This window comes from Quercus robur, chromosome 6 (assembly GCF_932294415.1).
Source record: "Quercus robur chromosome 6, dhQueRobu3.1, whole genome shotgun sequence".
Classification (NCBI taxonomy): domain Eukaryota; kingdom Viridiplantae; phylum Streptophyta; class Magnoliopsida; order Fagales; family Fagaceae; genus Quercus; species Quercus robur.
Genome location: NC_065539.1, coordinates 47,944,521 through 47,958,381, shown reverse-complemented (window position 1 = coordinate 47,958,381; position 13,861 = coordinate 47,944,521). Strand labels below are relative to the sequence as shown.

Genomic DNA, 13,861 nt, shown 5'->3' with positions numbered 1-13,861 from the left:
TGATTTGTTATGGGCTATTTATAGAGGCCAAAGAGGGGTGAGCAATGTCCAATCAACAATAATGGGGCTCAGTTAGCGAAAAAACTTTACGAATGCCAATGCCAACTGACATGCGTACCGCCTCGGTTCACGAACCGTCAGGTAATGATGACGGTTGAACCAAAGGCCCGGAATAGCGCACCTTTTGAGAGCGCATTAATGGGTTTCTGAAACCGCCCAAGTTTCCACCTGTTAACCTTCTCAAACGTAAGTGCATTTTGAATTCCTTGATTCTTCCCAATTGCCGAGCATGAATCAAGAGGGGGCTAATGTACGGCACCGTGGTACCCGGATCCATTTGGGCCTTGAATTCTGACCTAGCAGTGTGGCCCATGGCCCCAGTCTCTCTCTACCCAAAACCCCAACCCGAACCCACACAAACTACAGGCCCAAGTTTTGTCACCTGGTCCTTACTCGGCAAACCATTCCCAAACAATAAAGAAAGAATAACGTTCAAACAAACCATCCTTCGCATACCCGGCAGTGCCTTAGGAAACACCGCTGCCGAGTATGTCTACTGGAGTGGGAACCAAGTTCCAAGGCCACTCTCACCACATTCCACTCCCACCAAATCATCCACTTACGACTAATGATATTGGACCTCCCATTGCACTAACCATGGTAGTAATCATAATCTCCCCACTAACTTAGAGCTATAAATATGAGAAGTTGGAGGAAGAAAAAGGTTGTTGAAAGGTTCTCAAGGAAATAGAGAATAGAGAGAAAAGAGTGATTCAGAGAGAGAGAGAGAGAGGCAGCTTCACTGAGTCTCTGTGCAGAGAACAACCCAAAGTAGGAAATCCTAAACCCACTTTATAAATAAGTTGTGAGCCCAAGTGAGGTCAGGCCCAATAGGCTCATTTTTGGGAAAAGTTGTATCCAAACGGGTAATTAGTATACATTTGGATTAGGCTGATGCGTCTTGCGTTTTTGCTTTTTTTTTTTTTTTTCAACGTCTCTCTCATGAACAGTGCATCAAGGCAAATGAACAGTAACCCACGTGTGAACAGTAACTGTTTTATTATTTCTTTATTGTGTTTAGCTTTTAGCAAAATAAGCAGTATCCAAACGCATCATTAATTTCATTTTCCTTTAAAATTTCAATTGACAATGGTTTTTCTAGCCTACATGATTGCCCTACATGATTGAATGCAATCAATTCTCTTCTAGAAACCTCTCCATTATGATCATCGTTGGCAAGAATTGAATGGATCTCGCCTAATTATTCATGCAATAATCGTGACAACATGTGAACATAGTGCCCTTCTAAAAGCTCTCATTATTATTAGGGTAAAAAGTAAAAAGCACCCCTATGATATATTCTTAAAACATGAAATTATCTTGTGGATTATTTTATGAAACTTCCCTTGTGATTTGCTTTACGCGACATTTACCGTGTGTGGTTTTCTTTTTGATATATTTCCGCTAATTCTAATAGAATTTGGAATAATGCTACAGTCACAAACTATTTTATAATATTTTTACAAACTGTTGATGTGGCCAACTTCTTATTGGTTTTTATCTAGGCACACCATTAACATTACTTTTTTATTTACTAATAATCACTCACTACATCAGTAGTTTGTAAAATTTTTTGTAAAAAAATTTATATCTCTAGCATTATTCTAGAATTTGATGATGGAAAAAAAATGCTATCTTCATATAGAAAAAAAGATTTGAAAGGAAAATCGTTTTACCATCATATTTTTGTCCTCTCTAACTTTCTCCTTCAATTCTCATTTGGGTTTGGCAAATGTAAGTTTTAAGGTATAACCGGATAGTTGGTTTTAATTGTTTGAGTTCAGAAAATTGTACCAAATATCTTCCCATAAAAAATTAGTTTTAAATTGGTTGTTTGGCTACACATTCCATTTTTTTTTTTTTTTGGTTCTATCAAAAAAATTTTTTTTGGTCCTTTAAAAAAAGAGAATTTAAAATTTACGATGTCCTCATTCATTGCTTAATGGCTTAATGCATATAATATATATGACTGCCAACGATATTTTTGTGTTGGACCTGAGCTATAAAATTTCCAATCGGCCCAGACAAGTCTCAGATGGCTAGTGTTACACATTTCCTGCCCCCTGTTTAATCCAGCATGCCCTTGATGACCATTTTGCATTAGCCTAATACTTGATTAAGGGAATATCTATATAGCCCAAATAGAGCAGTAGATTGGGCTAGGCGAAATGGGCCTCTTCATGGTGTTTTGAGACAGGCCTGGGCTAGCCCTTCAACAACTCTAGTTGGAATATTCCCTCAAACAAGAAAAACCAATTGTAAAAATGGGTAGTGAGAATTGGTTTTAACCTCTCTTCTAGGCAATTTTCTTGTTACTGTGACTAGTCTTAACTCTTAACAAACTCCTCCAATCGGTAATGTTGTATATTCATATATATGCTATATTATTTCACATCTTCACTTGCCAATGCCTAACAAATGAAGTCAAGTTTACAACAACCATTACATTTGTATGTGTTCTATAATTCTATTATAAATTGTTGTTTTTATCTAAAAATTATTGTTATTTGGTGTAGTCACCGCAACTACAACTTCTTAGCCCTTTATGAAATTTAGTACAGCCATTTAGCGTAATCACATTTTTTAAACTCAATATATGATTTGCTATTGAGCAGAAACAAAATTGTCATTGTGGTAGATTAGAAGCTATTATATATGAAGAAAAAAATACAGAAGTAGAATTTTTGAAGGATAAAATTTTGTTTTATCAATCCATAACGTACATTACATTTCTTTGTTAGATGATCACTTTGAGCATTATGTGCCATCATAAGTGAACGTCTATCACACTCAAAAAAGGTGAAAATTTGGGGTTATGAAGAACATATAGTCCTGTAACCATATGTATTTGGTTACATGTAAATACTCATCAACAAGTGAAATTACAAGATTTAAGGAGGTGGAGGTCCAAACGGGTCAGGTGGGCCACCAGGGGGTCCGAATGGGCCAGGGGGTCCAAATGGGCCAGGTGGGCCGGGAGGACCAGGTGGAGGAAACAGAACAAGAGGAGGTCCAGGTGGTGGTGGCGGAGGAGGTGGAGGTGGAGCAAATATAAGAGGAGGTCCAGGGGGTGGTGGTGGAGGACCAGGAGGAGGAGGAGGAGCTGGTGGACCAAAGCAGTCCTGTACTAACCAACAACAGCACAAGAAGTAGAAACTGCCAAACAAAATTAAAATGTTGTTAGATTTTTTTTTTTTTAATTTGTAAAAAATGAATTTTGAAATAGTAAGAGTAAGATAGAATAGTAAGTTGTAATTATATATTTGGAAAAAAGTTTGGCAAATAAGTAGAAATGGTCTCACAACAAAACAAAACAATTTTTTTTTTTTTTGCCTTATGTGCTGATAAATCAATCAACCTATTCTCACTTTTCATGGTGGCATATGGTATAACTGTTTCCATAGCTTTTTTTCACAACTTGTTAAGGTTGTAAAGTTGTGAATAAGCAACGTCACATTTGCATGAACCTATCACAAACACTATCTTTCTTTTTTTTTTTTCCCCTGCTAAAATCACATTTGCATCAACATATACCATATAGTATATTGACAGTTTAAAAAAAAAAAAAAACTGAAAATTGTTGTGCCACTTAATGTATATAGTATGAGATACAAATTGGCTAAGAGCTTTTTAGTTCAATTGGCCCATACCTATATACAAAGTGTTTGGGGGTTTAGGAGAAAAATATTTGAACTGCGGAATTAGCAGTATATTGTAACTATCACAAAAAAAAAAAAAAAAAAAAAAAAAAAAAAAAAAAAAAAAAAAAAAAAAAAAGAAAAGAAAAAAGAGAGAGATACAAATTGTGACTTACCAAGAGGATATGGTGTTGCATAATCCACCAAATAAGCCACCAAGAAAGTCTGGCGGTCCAGGCCACGGAACTGGAGGTCCGGGAGGTCCAGGTGGACCCCAACCAGGCCCAGGTCCAGGTCCAGGTCCTGGTCCAGGTCCTCCAGGATGAGGCCCACCAGGACCCGGTGGTCTCATTTAGCCCTTGAAGTCCAACCAACCCTCTAGCACTGCTGCTGCTAAGCTTAGAATACTAGAATTGATTTTTTCTTTTCTTTTCTTATCTTTTTTTGGATTCTCTACAATTTGGAGGCAGCAATAGAGGAAAGCAGGAAACAAAGAATACAAAGATAGGGTTCGGGGTTTATGAGTTTGGAGATAAGCCACTTGGTGTAATATATATAGAGAGGGTCTTGAATACACTTTATTTTTTGGTACATTTGTAGTGATTTGTTGAATGGCACAAAGCATGTACACCTAATACGGTTACTAGTCTCTACAAAGTTCTAAGCCTTCCCAATCCTCCTGTCAAACCAAACAACTGCTTTTCTTCAACCTACCTACCTGTCTTGAGGGCTATATATTTTTCCATATGACCATTTGGGCTCTGCTTTCTATGGAGGAAATAAGTGACTATTGACAAAGTAAGAGAAAAAAGATGAGGGGTAAGAAAAGTTTTTGAGGCTGTAAATTGCTTTAGATCACAAGTCATGTTGGGTAGTTAGGTGTTTCCATCCAACATTCTAATATTTGAGAAATACTTAAGGATAGGATAAATTCAATAAATTTAAGGATACAAAATATTTTAACAAAATTTTAAAAATAATTGTTGACATATCACGTTAGTGCATATTAAAAATGATATCAGTAGTGAATTCATATAAAAATGATGTTACTTCAATCACCTATTACCCTTTTCCATTAAACTATAAGATTGCTTGAATTCGGTTTTGTTATTTATTAGACTTAACTACCCAGTAAAGAAGATTGTCATGGTGATGAGTACTGATTTTGTCATGGGGAACTAACTACTCAGTAATGAAGACTGTCATGGTGATTTGTTGGATTTGACATCATTGAGAGGGGTTTCAGTGTTTCACAACTTCTACTACACCCCAAAAAATAAAACTTTGCCAAGCAAAACAGGTTTGATATCATCATTTATTAGGTAGATTGGTAGTTGTCACTTGTCACCAAATTTTTTTTCCATCTTACTGAAAATCACACTGCTTTAGCACCCTTGGATGGATTAGGTCGTCTAATAAGTGAAGATAGCATAATTCAACTAATTTCTGCACTTGAATTTACAACCTACTCACCCACATGATTATTTTTTCAGTTATGCTATCGTAGTTGGATTAATATAAGGATGAATTACCCAAAAAAAATGCTAGAGACACAAAAAAAGTCCACACATCCCACATGACGAGCTATGAGTGGTGGAAGTAAAATGGTGGGATTACACCTCTACCACTCACAACTCACCATGTAACAAGTTCATGACAAAAGTTGTAAACTTTTTTGTGTCCCTAGCATTGCTCATTACATAATCACTTAAGTAATATTTAACTCCAAAAAAAATTATACCAGATATTTCTAACTATAACTTGGGTGGTCATTTCAGCAAAAAATTATACCAGATATTTCTAACTATAACTTGGGTGGTCATTTCAGCAAAGAGAAGCTAAATTACGATACACTTTTTTCTGTACTCATTTTTTGCAAGCAAAGAAAGAGAGGAATGATTTTTCAGCACCCTTTGTTGCCAAGTGAAGAAAGAGACTAGTGAATGAGACTTATTACCGTTAGTCGAAAATCTACCTCAAAGATAATTCCAAGATATTAGTTTAGACTAGAGTCACTTGTAAGCACACAATGTCCTTACAAACTTAGCAATGTGTGTCCCCACAATTCTTCTTCTTCTTTTTTTTTTTTTTTTTTTTTTCATACACCCTATATTTACATCTTGTACTACCTAGAAACATCCTTTGATTACAATAGAAGGCATTTTCACTTTTACTTCAGTGGTAAGATATGATCAGTGCTGTAATCTTTTATTCTTGCATAGAAGCAAGTGTTGAGTGTGCAATGGAAACATCAGTGCTTAGAGAATAATGCAATTATCTTAAACCATGGGTGGGCAATCATGTGATTTTATTCAAACATTTAACTCCAATTTCACTCCTAAAGAGAGAGAACACTTGCAATATGGATTAACTAAAATATTCTAACGTGAAAAACCAGAAAGCAAGCTCTCAGATAAGAACAATACAAAAGTATTTGGCTTAGGAAAATATATTTAAATCTCAAAAAAATCAAAATTAAAAAAAAAAAAATACAAAAGTAAACACCAGATCAGGGTTCTCAATGCAAATTTATTAGAATTTCAACTAACCTGATAGAGTATTTCAACTCAAGGGGGGAAATAATATAATAAAAAAATATACAATATTGAGAAGCCTCTCACAATTCAAAAATAGAACAAGAAATTGAAAACTGGATTACAAGATATATTACCTCTCCATTGAATTTAATTGGCTTTTCCGGCTTTAATATATGACATCCGGCTTGAATATAAGACACCGAATCAGTAGCATTTGCAGCTTCATGAATGCTCTCAGAAATTCATATAAAAAAAAATATATTACATGCCTCTTGTCTCTTTGATCCGAGAAGAATTCTTATCTTCTTGAATGACTGTCCATGATGAGCAGAATTCTTATCTTCTTGAGTCTTTTTTTGATGATTTTGAGTGTCCATGACCATCACCTGCTGCATGTTTCTTTCTCCTTGGAGCACCAACAGCAGCAGGGTCCACTAATGGGCCAGACCATGTTTGGATATGTGTTTTTGAATATGAGAAGTTTGTAGAACTGAATGGAACATCAGGAGGATCAAATGCTGGATCAATATGATGTGAAGAACCCAAAGGATAGCCAAGTGTTCCATCTTGGTGTGGAGGTGGAAACTTCTCGCTCTTGCTCTTTGCATTTGCATGTGTGATTAGACGCCTCCTCTGTAGTAAGCAGTAACATAAAGATAGAGTCATCATAAATATTCAATTGAAAGTAATTCCACGGGCAATAGTGGTGAAATTATACAGTAAGGTAATGCAAGAGACTAAAAACTGCATGAATGAAACAACTACATTATTTTAAGAACACACTTATCCTGCATTGTGAGGAGAGAGGGGCAAAAGGTAGGCAACGTATCAAATTAGCAAAAATGGTTAAAAACAAAGTTGTTCTAATCTTCTACATTCTAGGACTTGGCATAAATCAAATGGTTGGTCAGATGCTAATGCTAGATTTCCCAATTTTGACCCAAGCAAAAGGGCATATCCTTATATCCATTATTATTAAGTCATATATTAATCCTAGTCAACTGCCTCATGAGTCCAAACATGCTGAACCCAAATGGGACATGTACAAATTATCCACTTTATGTGACATTTTTTTGATAATTAAGTATAATGTTTTATTGGAAAAGAAAATTACTGTGTGTTCATGATGATCACTAAGTATTTAAAAATACAAACAATTAGATAGAAGATCCTAATGAGTTATGAAAATCAACAAGGGAAGTAGACATTTAAGGGGGAAAAATAAATCGTGTTCACCTTCTCATGGAGCCACTATAACAGATATCTTAATAGTTTGAAAATCTATCATGGACTGATGTTGAAAAGAGATGTCATACTGTTTCTGACAGTTTGTTAACAGTGACTTATACATCTCAAAATGACCATTTTATAACAACTCCAAATTTTGTACTATATGCACAACTAACTCACTGGTTATTTTTTATAACATCTCAAAAAAAAAAAAAAAAAAACTCACTGGTTAGGGTGAATGCAGTCCCTAAGCACATCTGGCAATGCCAACATTTACATCATAGCAATTCAAATATTGGAAAGTGAAGTATTACTTGCATCCCATACTTATTGCATGCATGACAACAAAGAATATATTTCATAAGAAATAGCTGATAAATACCATTTTTCCCCCACACAACATTCCAAAATCTTTAATCAAACACTCTAAAACATGGTAAGTCTATGCTACTTCCTCTCTATGAGGCAGCTAGGCTACTTTAGACATTTAGCAAGCTTATATCATTAGTCCTCCAAGGTTCCAAGTGTTCTATATGTCAATTATCATCAAGTCCACACATATCCTCTTCTATCTTTCCTTCAACAACACCACAGTTCACTGAACACCAATTTGCTCTTTGGTGTGAAATTCAATTTTTGTTCCTTTTTTCACTTTTATAGCGTCAAAGAAATGACTATATTGTACACTTCCCGTACAGATGTTGGTGAACTATACACTAACAAGAGGCACTTTTGTTCTCAAGGGGATTGTGCGTATGAGTGTGAAATTGTTTTTCCTGAGAAGCACTAGGGAAAAGCAAAGAGTGAAAAAGGCAGGCCTAAGTGGTGATTAATTATAGGTAGTGCCAACCACTGGAGACACATGCTTCTCTTGTTGTCGGACTCATGCATCTACCTAATCAGCCAATAGAGTATAAAATTGAAAATGTTCTTTCCTAAGTTTTAAGGTAACATTTTCTCCTCCAAACAACTTAATTTGCGAAAAACCATGGAAATAGATAGATATATATATATATATTTTTCTGAAAGAAGCAACTTATCTAACATACATCAAGATTGGCTTGAAGCTCAGCATTTGCTTCTGGAGCAGGAATTCCCCTCATAGCTCGATCACGTTGACGAGATCTCCTCACACCATCTGGATTAGCTTTGCTAGTAGCTCTCAATCTACAGTCATGAAGTTCCTTTAAGGTTAGACTTGGAGAGCTTTTTTTTTGGTTGGAGGGGGAGGGGGGGAAGGGGAAGGGGTTGGTGAAGAAAAACAGAACAGAACATATATTAGTCAATCACATGGCAAGTGTTTTTGCTAAAGAAGAGGAGGATGAATATAAAGAAAAATAATTTTTCAAAAGATCATGAAATTAATTAATGCAAGAAGAAATGCCTAACTGGTGGGGTCAAAGAACCAAAAAGATCATATATATATATATATATATATATATATCAGATGAGGAAATTTCAGTGTGTTCCAAATATAATATGACATAGAAATAGTGCTCTGGACATTTTATAGAGATGCCATATATTGAGTTATACGTGACAATTATTAAAACCTTTTACAATGTGTGTATTTCATTAAATTTCTAGTGCACATTATTCATTAACTTTTGGCACTTCACAAGGAACCCAGCTAACTTAATAAAGGTTAAAAGACATGGGCATTGAGGATTCAACTGATGCCAAACTTGATGATATGCACAATCAGAAATTAAATTAACTGTAGTCAACCACCTTCTAGCTTCTTCATCCCGTAGCTTAGCATCCATCTCCTTGCTGGGAGGATATTTGGGAAGGCTAGAAGGCTCACATGCATAAGGTTTGGTTGTGAAGAACTGTCCAAAAAAGAAAAGAAAAAACAAGAAAGAACTCACATATTTAATAATTAGAAAAGGTAAATTAAAAAAAGTTTCAAACAAATTCTTCTACATATCATATTTGCCAATTATAAAATAATGCCAACATAGAGATATTCAACATAGATTCAAGCCAACCACCAACAAAGAAGTAATAGTTATTTTGGTCTAGGGATAAAACCAATATTGTATAGGTCTGACAAATAAACAAGCTTCCTGTGAACAACTCTAGCTCAGGTCATAAATAAGTTCCTTTAAGCAAGTTCATCAGCTTAGCACAACAAGCTTAAGCAAAAGTTTTTGGACTCCTTTCTCAACAGGTCAAGCTTGAGGAATGACAAGCTTGGCCAGCATGGGCAACTGAGCAATGTGTTTTATGATGAAACTTTATCTTTGTTACACATCCAAGGGTACACTTACAAAATAAAAAAATAAAAGCTCTATGCAAATAGAAAGGTGTAATGAAAGTAAGCCTTGAATGTGTACCTATAATCCTAAAATAGAGGATCCGAGTGCATCTGCACATGTAAAAAATCAAATAATATTCTACAAAAGCACAAATTATAGCTTCAGTTAAAGAACAAGCCTGCATAGGCACCTGAACACGAAAGAGCTCGACGAGACTGACATGAACCAAGCATGAGCACTACAAAGTTCAAAGCTTGAGACAGACATAAATCAAGATCGAACAGCTATATATATACACACGTGTGTCAGTGTGTGTGTGTGAGTGAGTTGGAGAAACAGCCTTTTAGACACTGCTCAATGTAACCATTTTCACTATAAAACGAGGGGGAAAAAGCCATACTCTACTAATAGCACCAAAAGAGAGGTTAGAAAGGTTCAATGGTCAAAGACTTAACAGATGGCCTAAATTCAGGGTATACAGTACTAATAAAATCTTGACGTCAGGAAATTAGACTGCAGTCAAGTAGCCAAAAAAAAAAATTTTAGACCCTAACTTTTTTTTTTTCAATTGGAAATTACACAAAATGGCAGAAAAGAAAACATGTGGCCTACTTTAACTAATCTATCGAGGATATATCGAGGCTTGGTGGTTGCTGTTGTTGTATTGGTGAACAGAGCAGCTTTAATATTCTCAATAGGAAACATTATGTGTTAAAGCTTTTAGCTGTCATGATATATTAACAACTGCTACTAACCTGGAAAAGAAGGTGGCTAACCTAAAAAATGATGAATAAAGAAACTAAACTATGAAGACAATTTGAATGCTTCCGCCAGAGATGCACAATTTCCAATTACCACCTCTAAAGAAGGGCAAAATAACAATCAAAAGAAAAGGATAAAAAGATCTGTTCATGGACTCCCACGGATATTTTACCAAATGCAATATGTACATCACCTAAAAAATTATCCAGGCAGTTGTGTAGCTTGATATATAGATACTATTAAGCAAGCTGGCCATAAAAGGGCCAAAGCCAAATTGAAAGGACAAAGTTTTCCTCCAAACTAAATTGGAGGAGATTCCTCCAACCTAATACGAGGTAGTTTATAAGATTATCCATGTGTATTAAATCACATGATTTATTAAACTCTTTAAACAAGTCACGTGACTTTTAAGTAAGTCATGTGACTAAAATTCACATTGATAGCCTTATAAACCGCCACGTACTGAGTTGGAGAAACTTTCCTCCAACCCAATTTGGAGGAAAACTCTGTCCATATTGAAAAGAGATAACAGCTCCAACCCAATTTGGAGGAAAACTCTGTCCATATTGAAAAGAGATAACAGCTACAAGGGGAGTAGGGGCAATTAAGGAATATTAAATATAGTAGTCAAATATAAAATCTCACTTCACTCCTCAATGCAGCGGTGGCAGTCTGACGTTCAGTTGGGTCAATTGCAAGGAGGGTTTCAATTAGTGGCATAGATGATGGTGGAAAATCTTTGAAAGTCTCTGCTATGCATCGCTTGTATGACTGTTGGGGTTTAAATATGGTTGCATGTGGCAGTTTTGACTTTTTCCAATACTCTTCAGATGGAGAACCGCAGAGCTTAAATATCTTGTGTAGCTGCTCAACCTAATTAACATAAAAGATAGATGTCAGTAGCAAATTTAGTAACAGAAGCCATTGCTGGGTACACAACAAACTTCAATTAATACTAAGAATGCCAGCCAAAGCATCATAAAGTTATGGAAGGAAGCAGAAAAAGAATATACAGAATTTATTAAAAAAATCAGTACTTACCTCCGTGCGTCCAGGCATGATAGGCTTCCCCGCCAACAACTCAGCTAAAATGCAACCAGCACTCCAGAGGTCCACACCTACACCATAATCAGTGGCCCCAAGAAGAAGTTCTGGAGGACGGTACCATAAAGTAACCACCCTACTAGTCATAGGCTGCTTGTGATTAGGATCAAAGAACGAAGCCAATCCAAAATCAGCAATCTTAAGAACTCCTTCATTGTCTAGCAAAAGATTTGAACCCTTTATATCACGATGCAGTACATGGCGATTGTGACAGTGTTCAAGCCCAGATAATAATTGGTTCATATAGCATTTGACCTGCCACGTCCACAATATACACAAGATATAACTACCCAAAAGACCAAATTTGACGCAAGGCATAAATATCTTCAACTACACAAAACAAAAAATCAGGCAAAATAAGACTGCCAATACCTGAGGTTCTGTGAACTTAATTCCGGGGCTCGCAGCAAGACCAGCCAAATCATGCTCCATATATTCAAAAACAAGGTACAAACTACACGACATCCTCGAAGTCACCAGACCTTCCAATTTTACAACATTGGGATGATCTAAACGGCGTAGAATGAGAATCTCTCTGGCCATGAACTTCACACTCTCAGGCTCCAAATTGTCAAACCGAACCTTCTTCAATGCAACAATCTTCCCCGTCAAATTATCCCTAGCTTTGTACACATTACTGTATGTACCTTGCCCAATCTAATCATCATATACCAAACACACATTTAATGACTAACACATCAACAACAACAACAACATTTTCTTTTTTCACCAAAAAAATCCAAGTTAACCAAAATTCCTAATTCTAGTACCGTAACAGTATGCTATCTATTAGAAACCAAAGTTACATCAAACAAACATAAATAAAACATACAACACACATAATTTCAACATTGAAAGCAAATAATAACTTCTTCAACAACAACATCAGTATCATCAAATTCAAAAAGAATTAAACACAAACATAAAATAATCCGAAATTCAAGTCACTAGCAATGACAATAAATCAAAACACAACTTGAACTTGCCTTGTCAAGCTTCTCAAATGTATCGGCCCGCCGCGGCGTCCAGCCATTGATGGCCTCACCGGCGACAGCAGAGAGCCAGGAGGGCCACCCGGCAGCCACCTGCTCGCCGTGCACGTGCTTCACCGGATTACTCAGCCGTGGATTAGGCCTAGAAGAAGACCTCTTCTTTGGCCTCACACTCCTCTCCTCATCTTTCTCCTTACTATTCTCACCATTCTGAGCCTCTCTTCCAACCTCCACAACTCTCTCAACCCTAACCTCATTATCTTCTTCCACCTCTTCCTCTTTCCTCCTCTCTCTCCCCACTGAACTCTGCTTCACCTCTCTCCCAAACACACACCCCATGTTTTTTTTTTATGATGAACTCTCATTGACTACTCATACTCTCTTCCAACCACATTTTCCCCCTCACTTTCTCACCACCCAAACAGAAAAAAAATCAACACATACACACACACTTAGACAGAGAAAAACAAAAAAAACCCTAATAGCAAAAAAAGAGAGAGTTTGATTGAAGAATGTGCATACGCTAATTGAAGAGAGGGAGTAGCTTTTTTGAGACAAAAGTGAAGAACAGCAATGATTTGAAGTTGGCCACAGATTGTGGCACAGTCAAAAAATTTGAGCTATAACACAACACAAAAAAAAAAAAAGGCAAAAGCAACAAGGAACAGTAAAACAAAACTAGCTTTTTATGTGTTAATGTGTTTTTTGTTTTTGTTGTTTTTTTTTTTTTCTTTTTTTGGTTGAAAATTTTGATTTGAGGGATTAAAGTTAGTACAGTGAGAGTGAGTATTTCTTTTTTTTTTGAGTTCAGTTTGGACTTACCAGATTCAAAGATTTCTGTAGTAAAGGAATGTTATAAAGAGAAAGAATGTGGATCTCTTTCTCTCTCTCTCTGTTTTTTTATTTTATTTTATTTTATTATTTATTTATTATTATTATTTTTTTTTCTTTGTATTTTTGACTAAAGCCTGACTAAGCTGTAGAGGTACAGCAAGGCAAGTCAAATGGTCTTTTCTTAATTTGGTTGGGGTGTGTGGTTTTGTAAGGGAAGCTTCCATGTATGTACTTGAAACAGCCAATAGCTTGTCGCCACGTCAATGATTGGCAAAGGAAACTTGATGTTTAGTTCTTTTGTTTTGATGTGGCAAAATTTGGTTGGTTGTGGTGGGTGGGAAGGTGCTGTGGGTTCCACATTGGAAGAGTGTGTAGGAATATGAGATCTTGAGTGTTTATTTTAATGGAGTTTGTTAGCTTGGTTTGGTTTGGTTTCTACTTCT

At 36.0% G+C, this 13,861-nt stretch overlaps 2 protein-coding genes across 2 annotated transcripts; both read right to left on the bottom strand.

Moving 5' to 3' along the window:
• Positions 1–2,741: 2,741 nt before the first annotated feature.
• LOC126689165 (uncharacterized) lies at positions 2,742–4,249 on the bottom strand. The gene is made up of 2 exons (XM_050384220.1): positions 3,875–4,249; positions 2,742–3,216 (listed from the first exon to the last, which is right to left on the bottom strand). Exons 1-2 carry the CDS (start codon positions 4,048–4,050, stop codon positions 2,952–2,954), a joined length of 441 nt encoding a protein of 146 aa, XP_050240177.1. The 5' UTR covers positions 4,051–4,249; the 3' UTR covers positions 2,742–2,951.
• Positions 4,250–6,210: 1,961 nt separating this feature from the next.
• LOC126689164 (probable serine/threonine-protein kinase At1g54610) lies at positions 6,211–13,377 on the bottom strand. The gene is made up of 7 exons (XM_050384219.1): positions 12,579–13,377; positions 11,965–12,249; positions 11,530–11,847; positions 11,134–11,361; positions 9,197–9,297; positions 8,515–8,632; positions 6,211–6,868 (listed from the first exon to the last, which is right to left on the bottom strand). Exons 1-7 carry the CDS (start codon positions 12,921–12,923, stop codon positions 6,572–6,574), a joined length of 1,692 nt encoding a protein of 563 aa, XP_050240176.1. The 5' UTR covers positions 12,924–13,377; the 3' UTR covers positions 6,211–6,571.
• Positions 13,378–13,861: the final 484 nt, after the last annotated feature.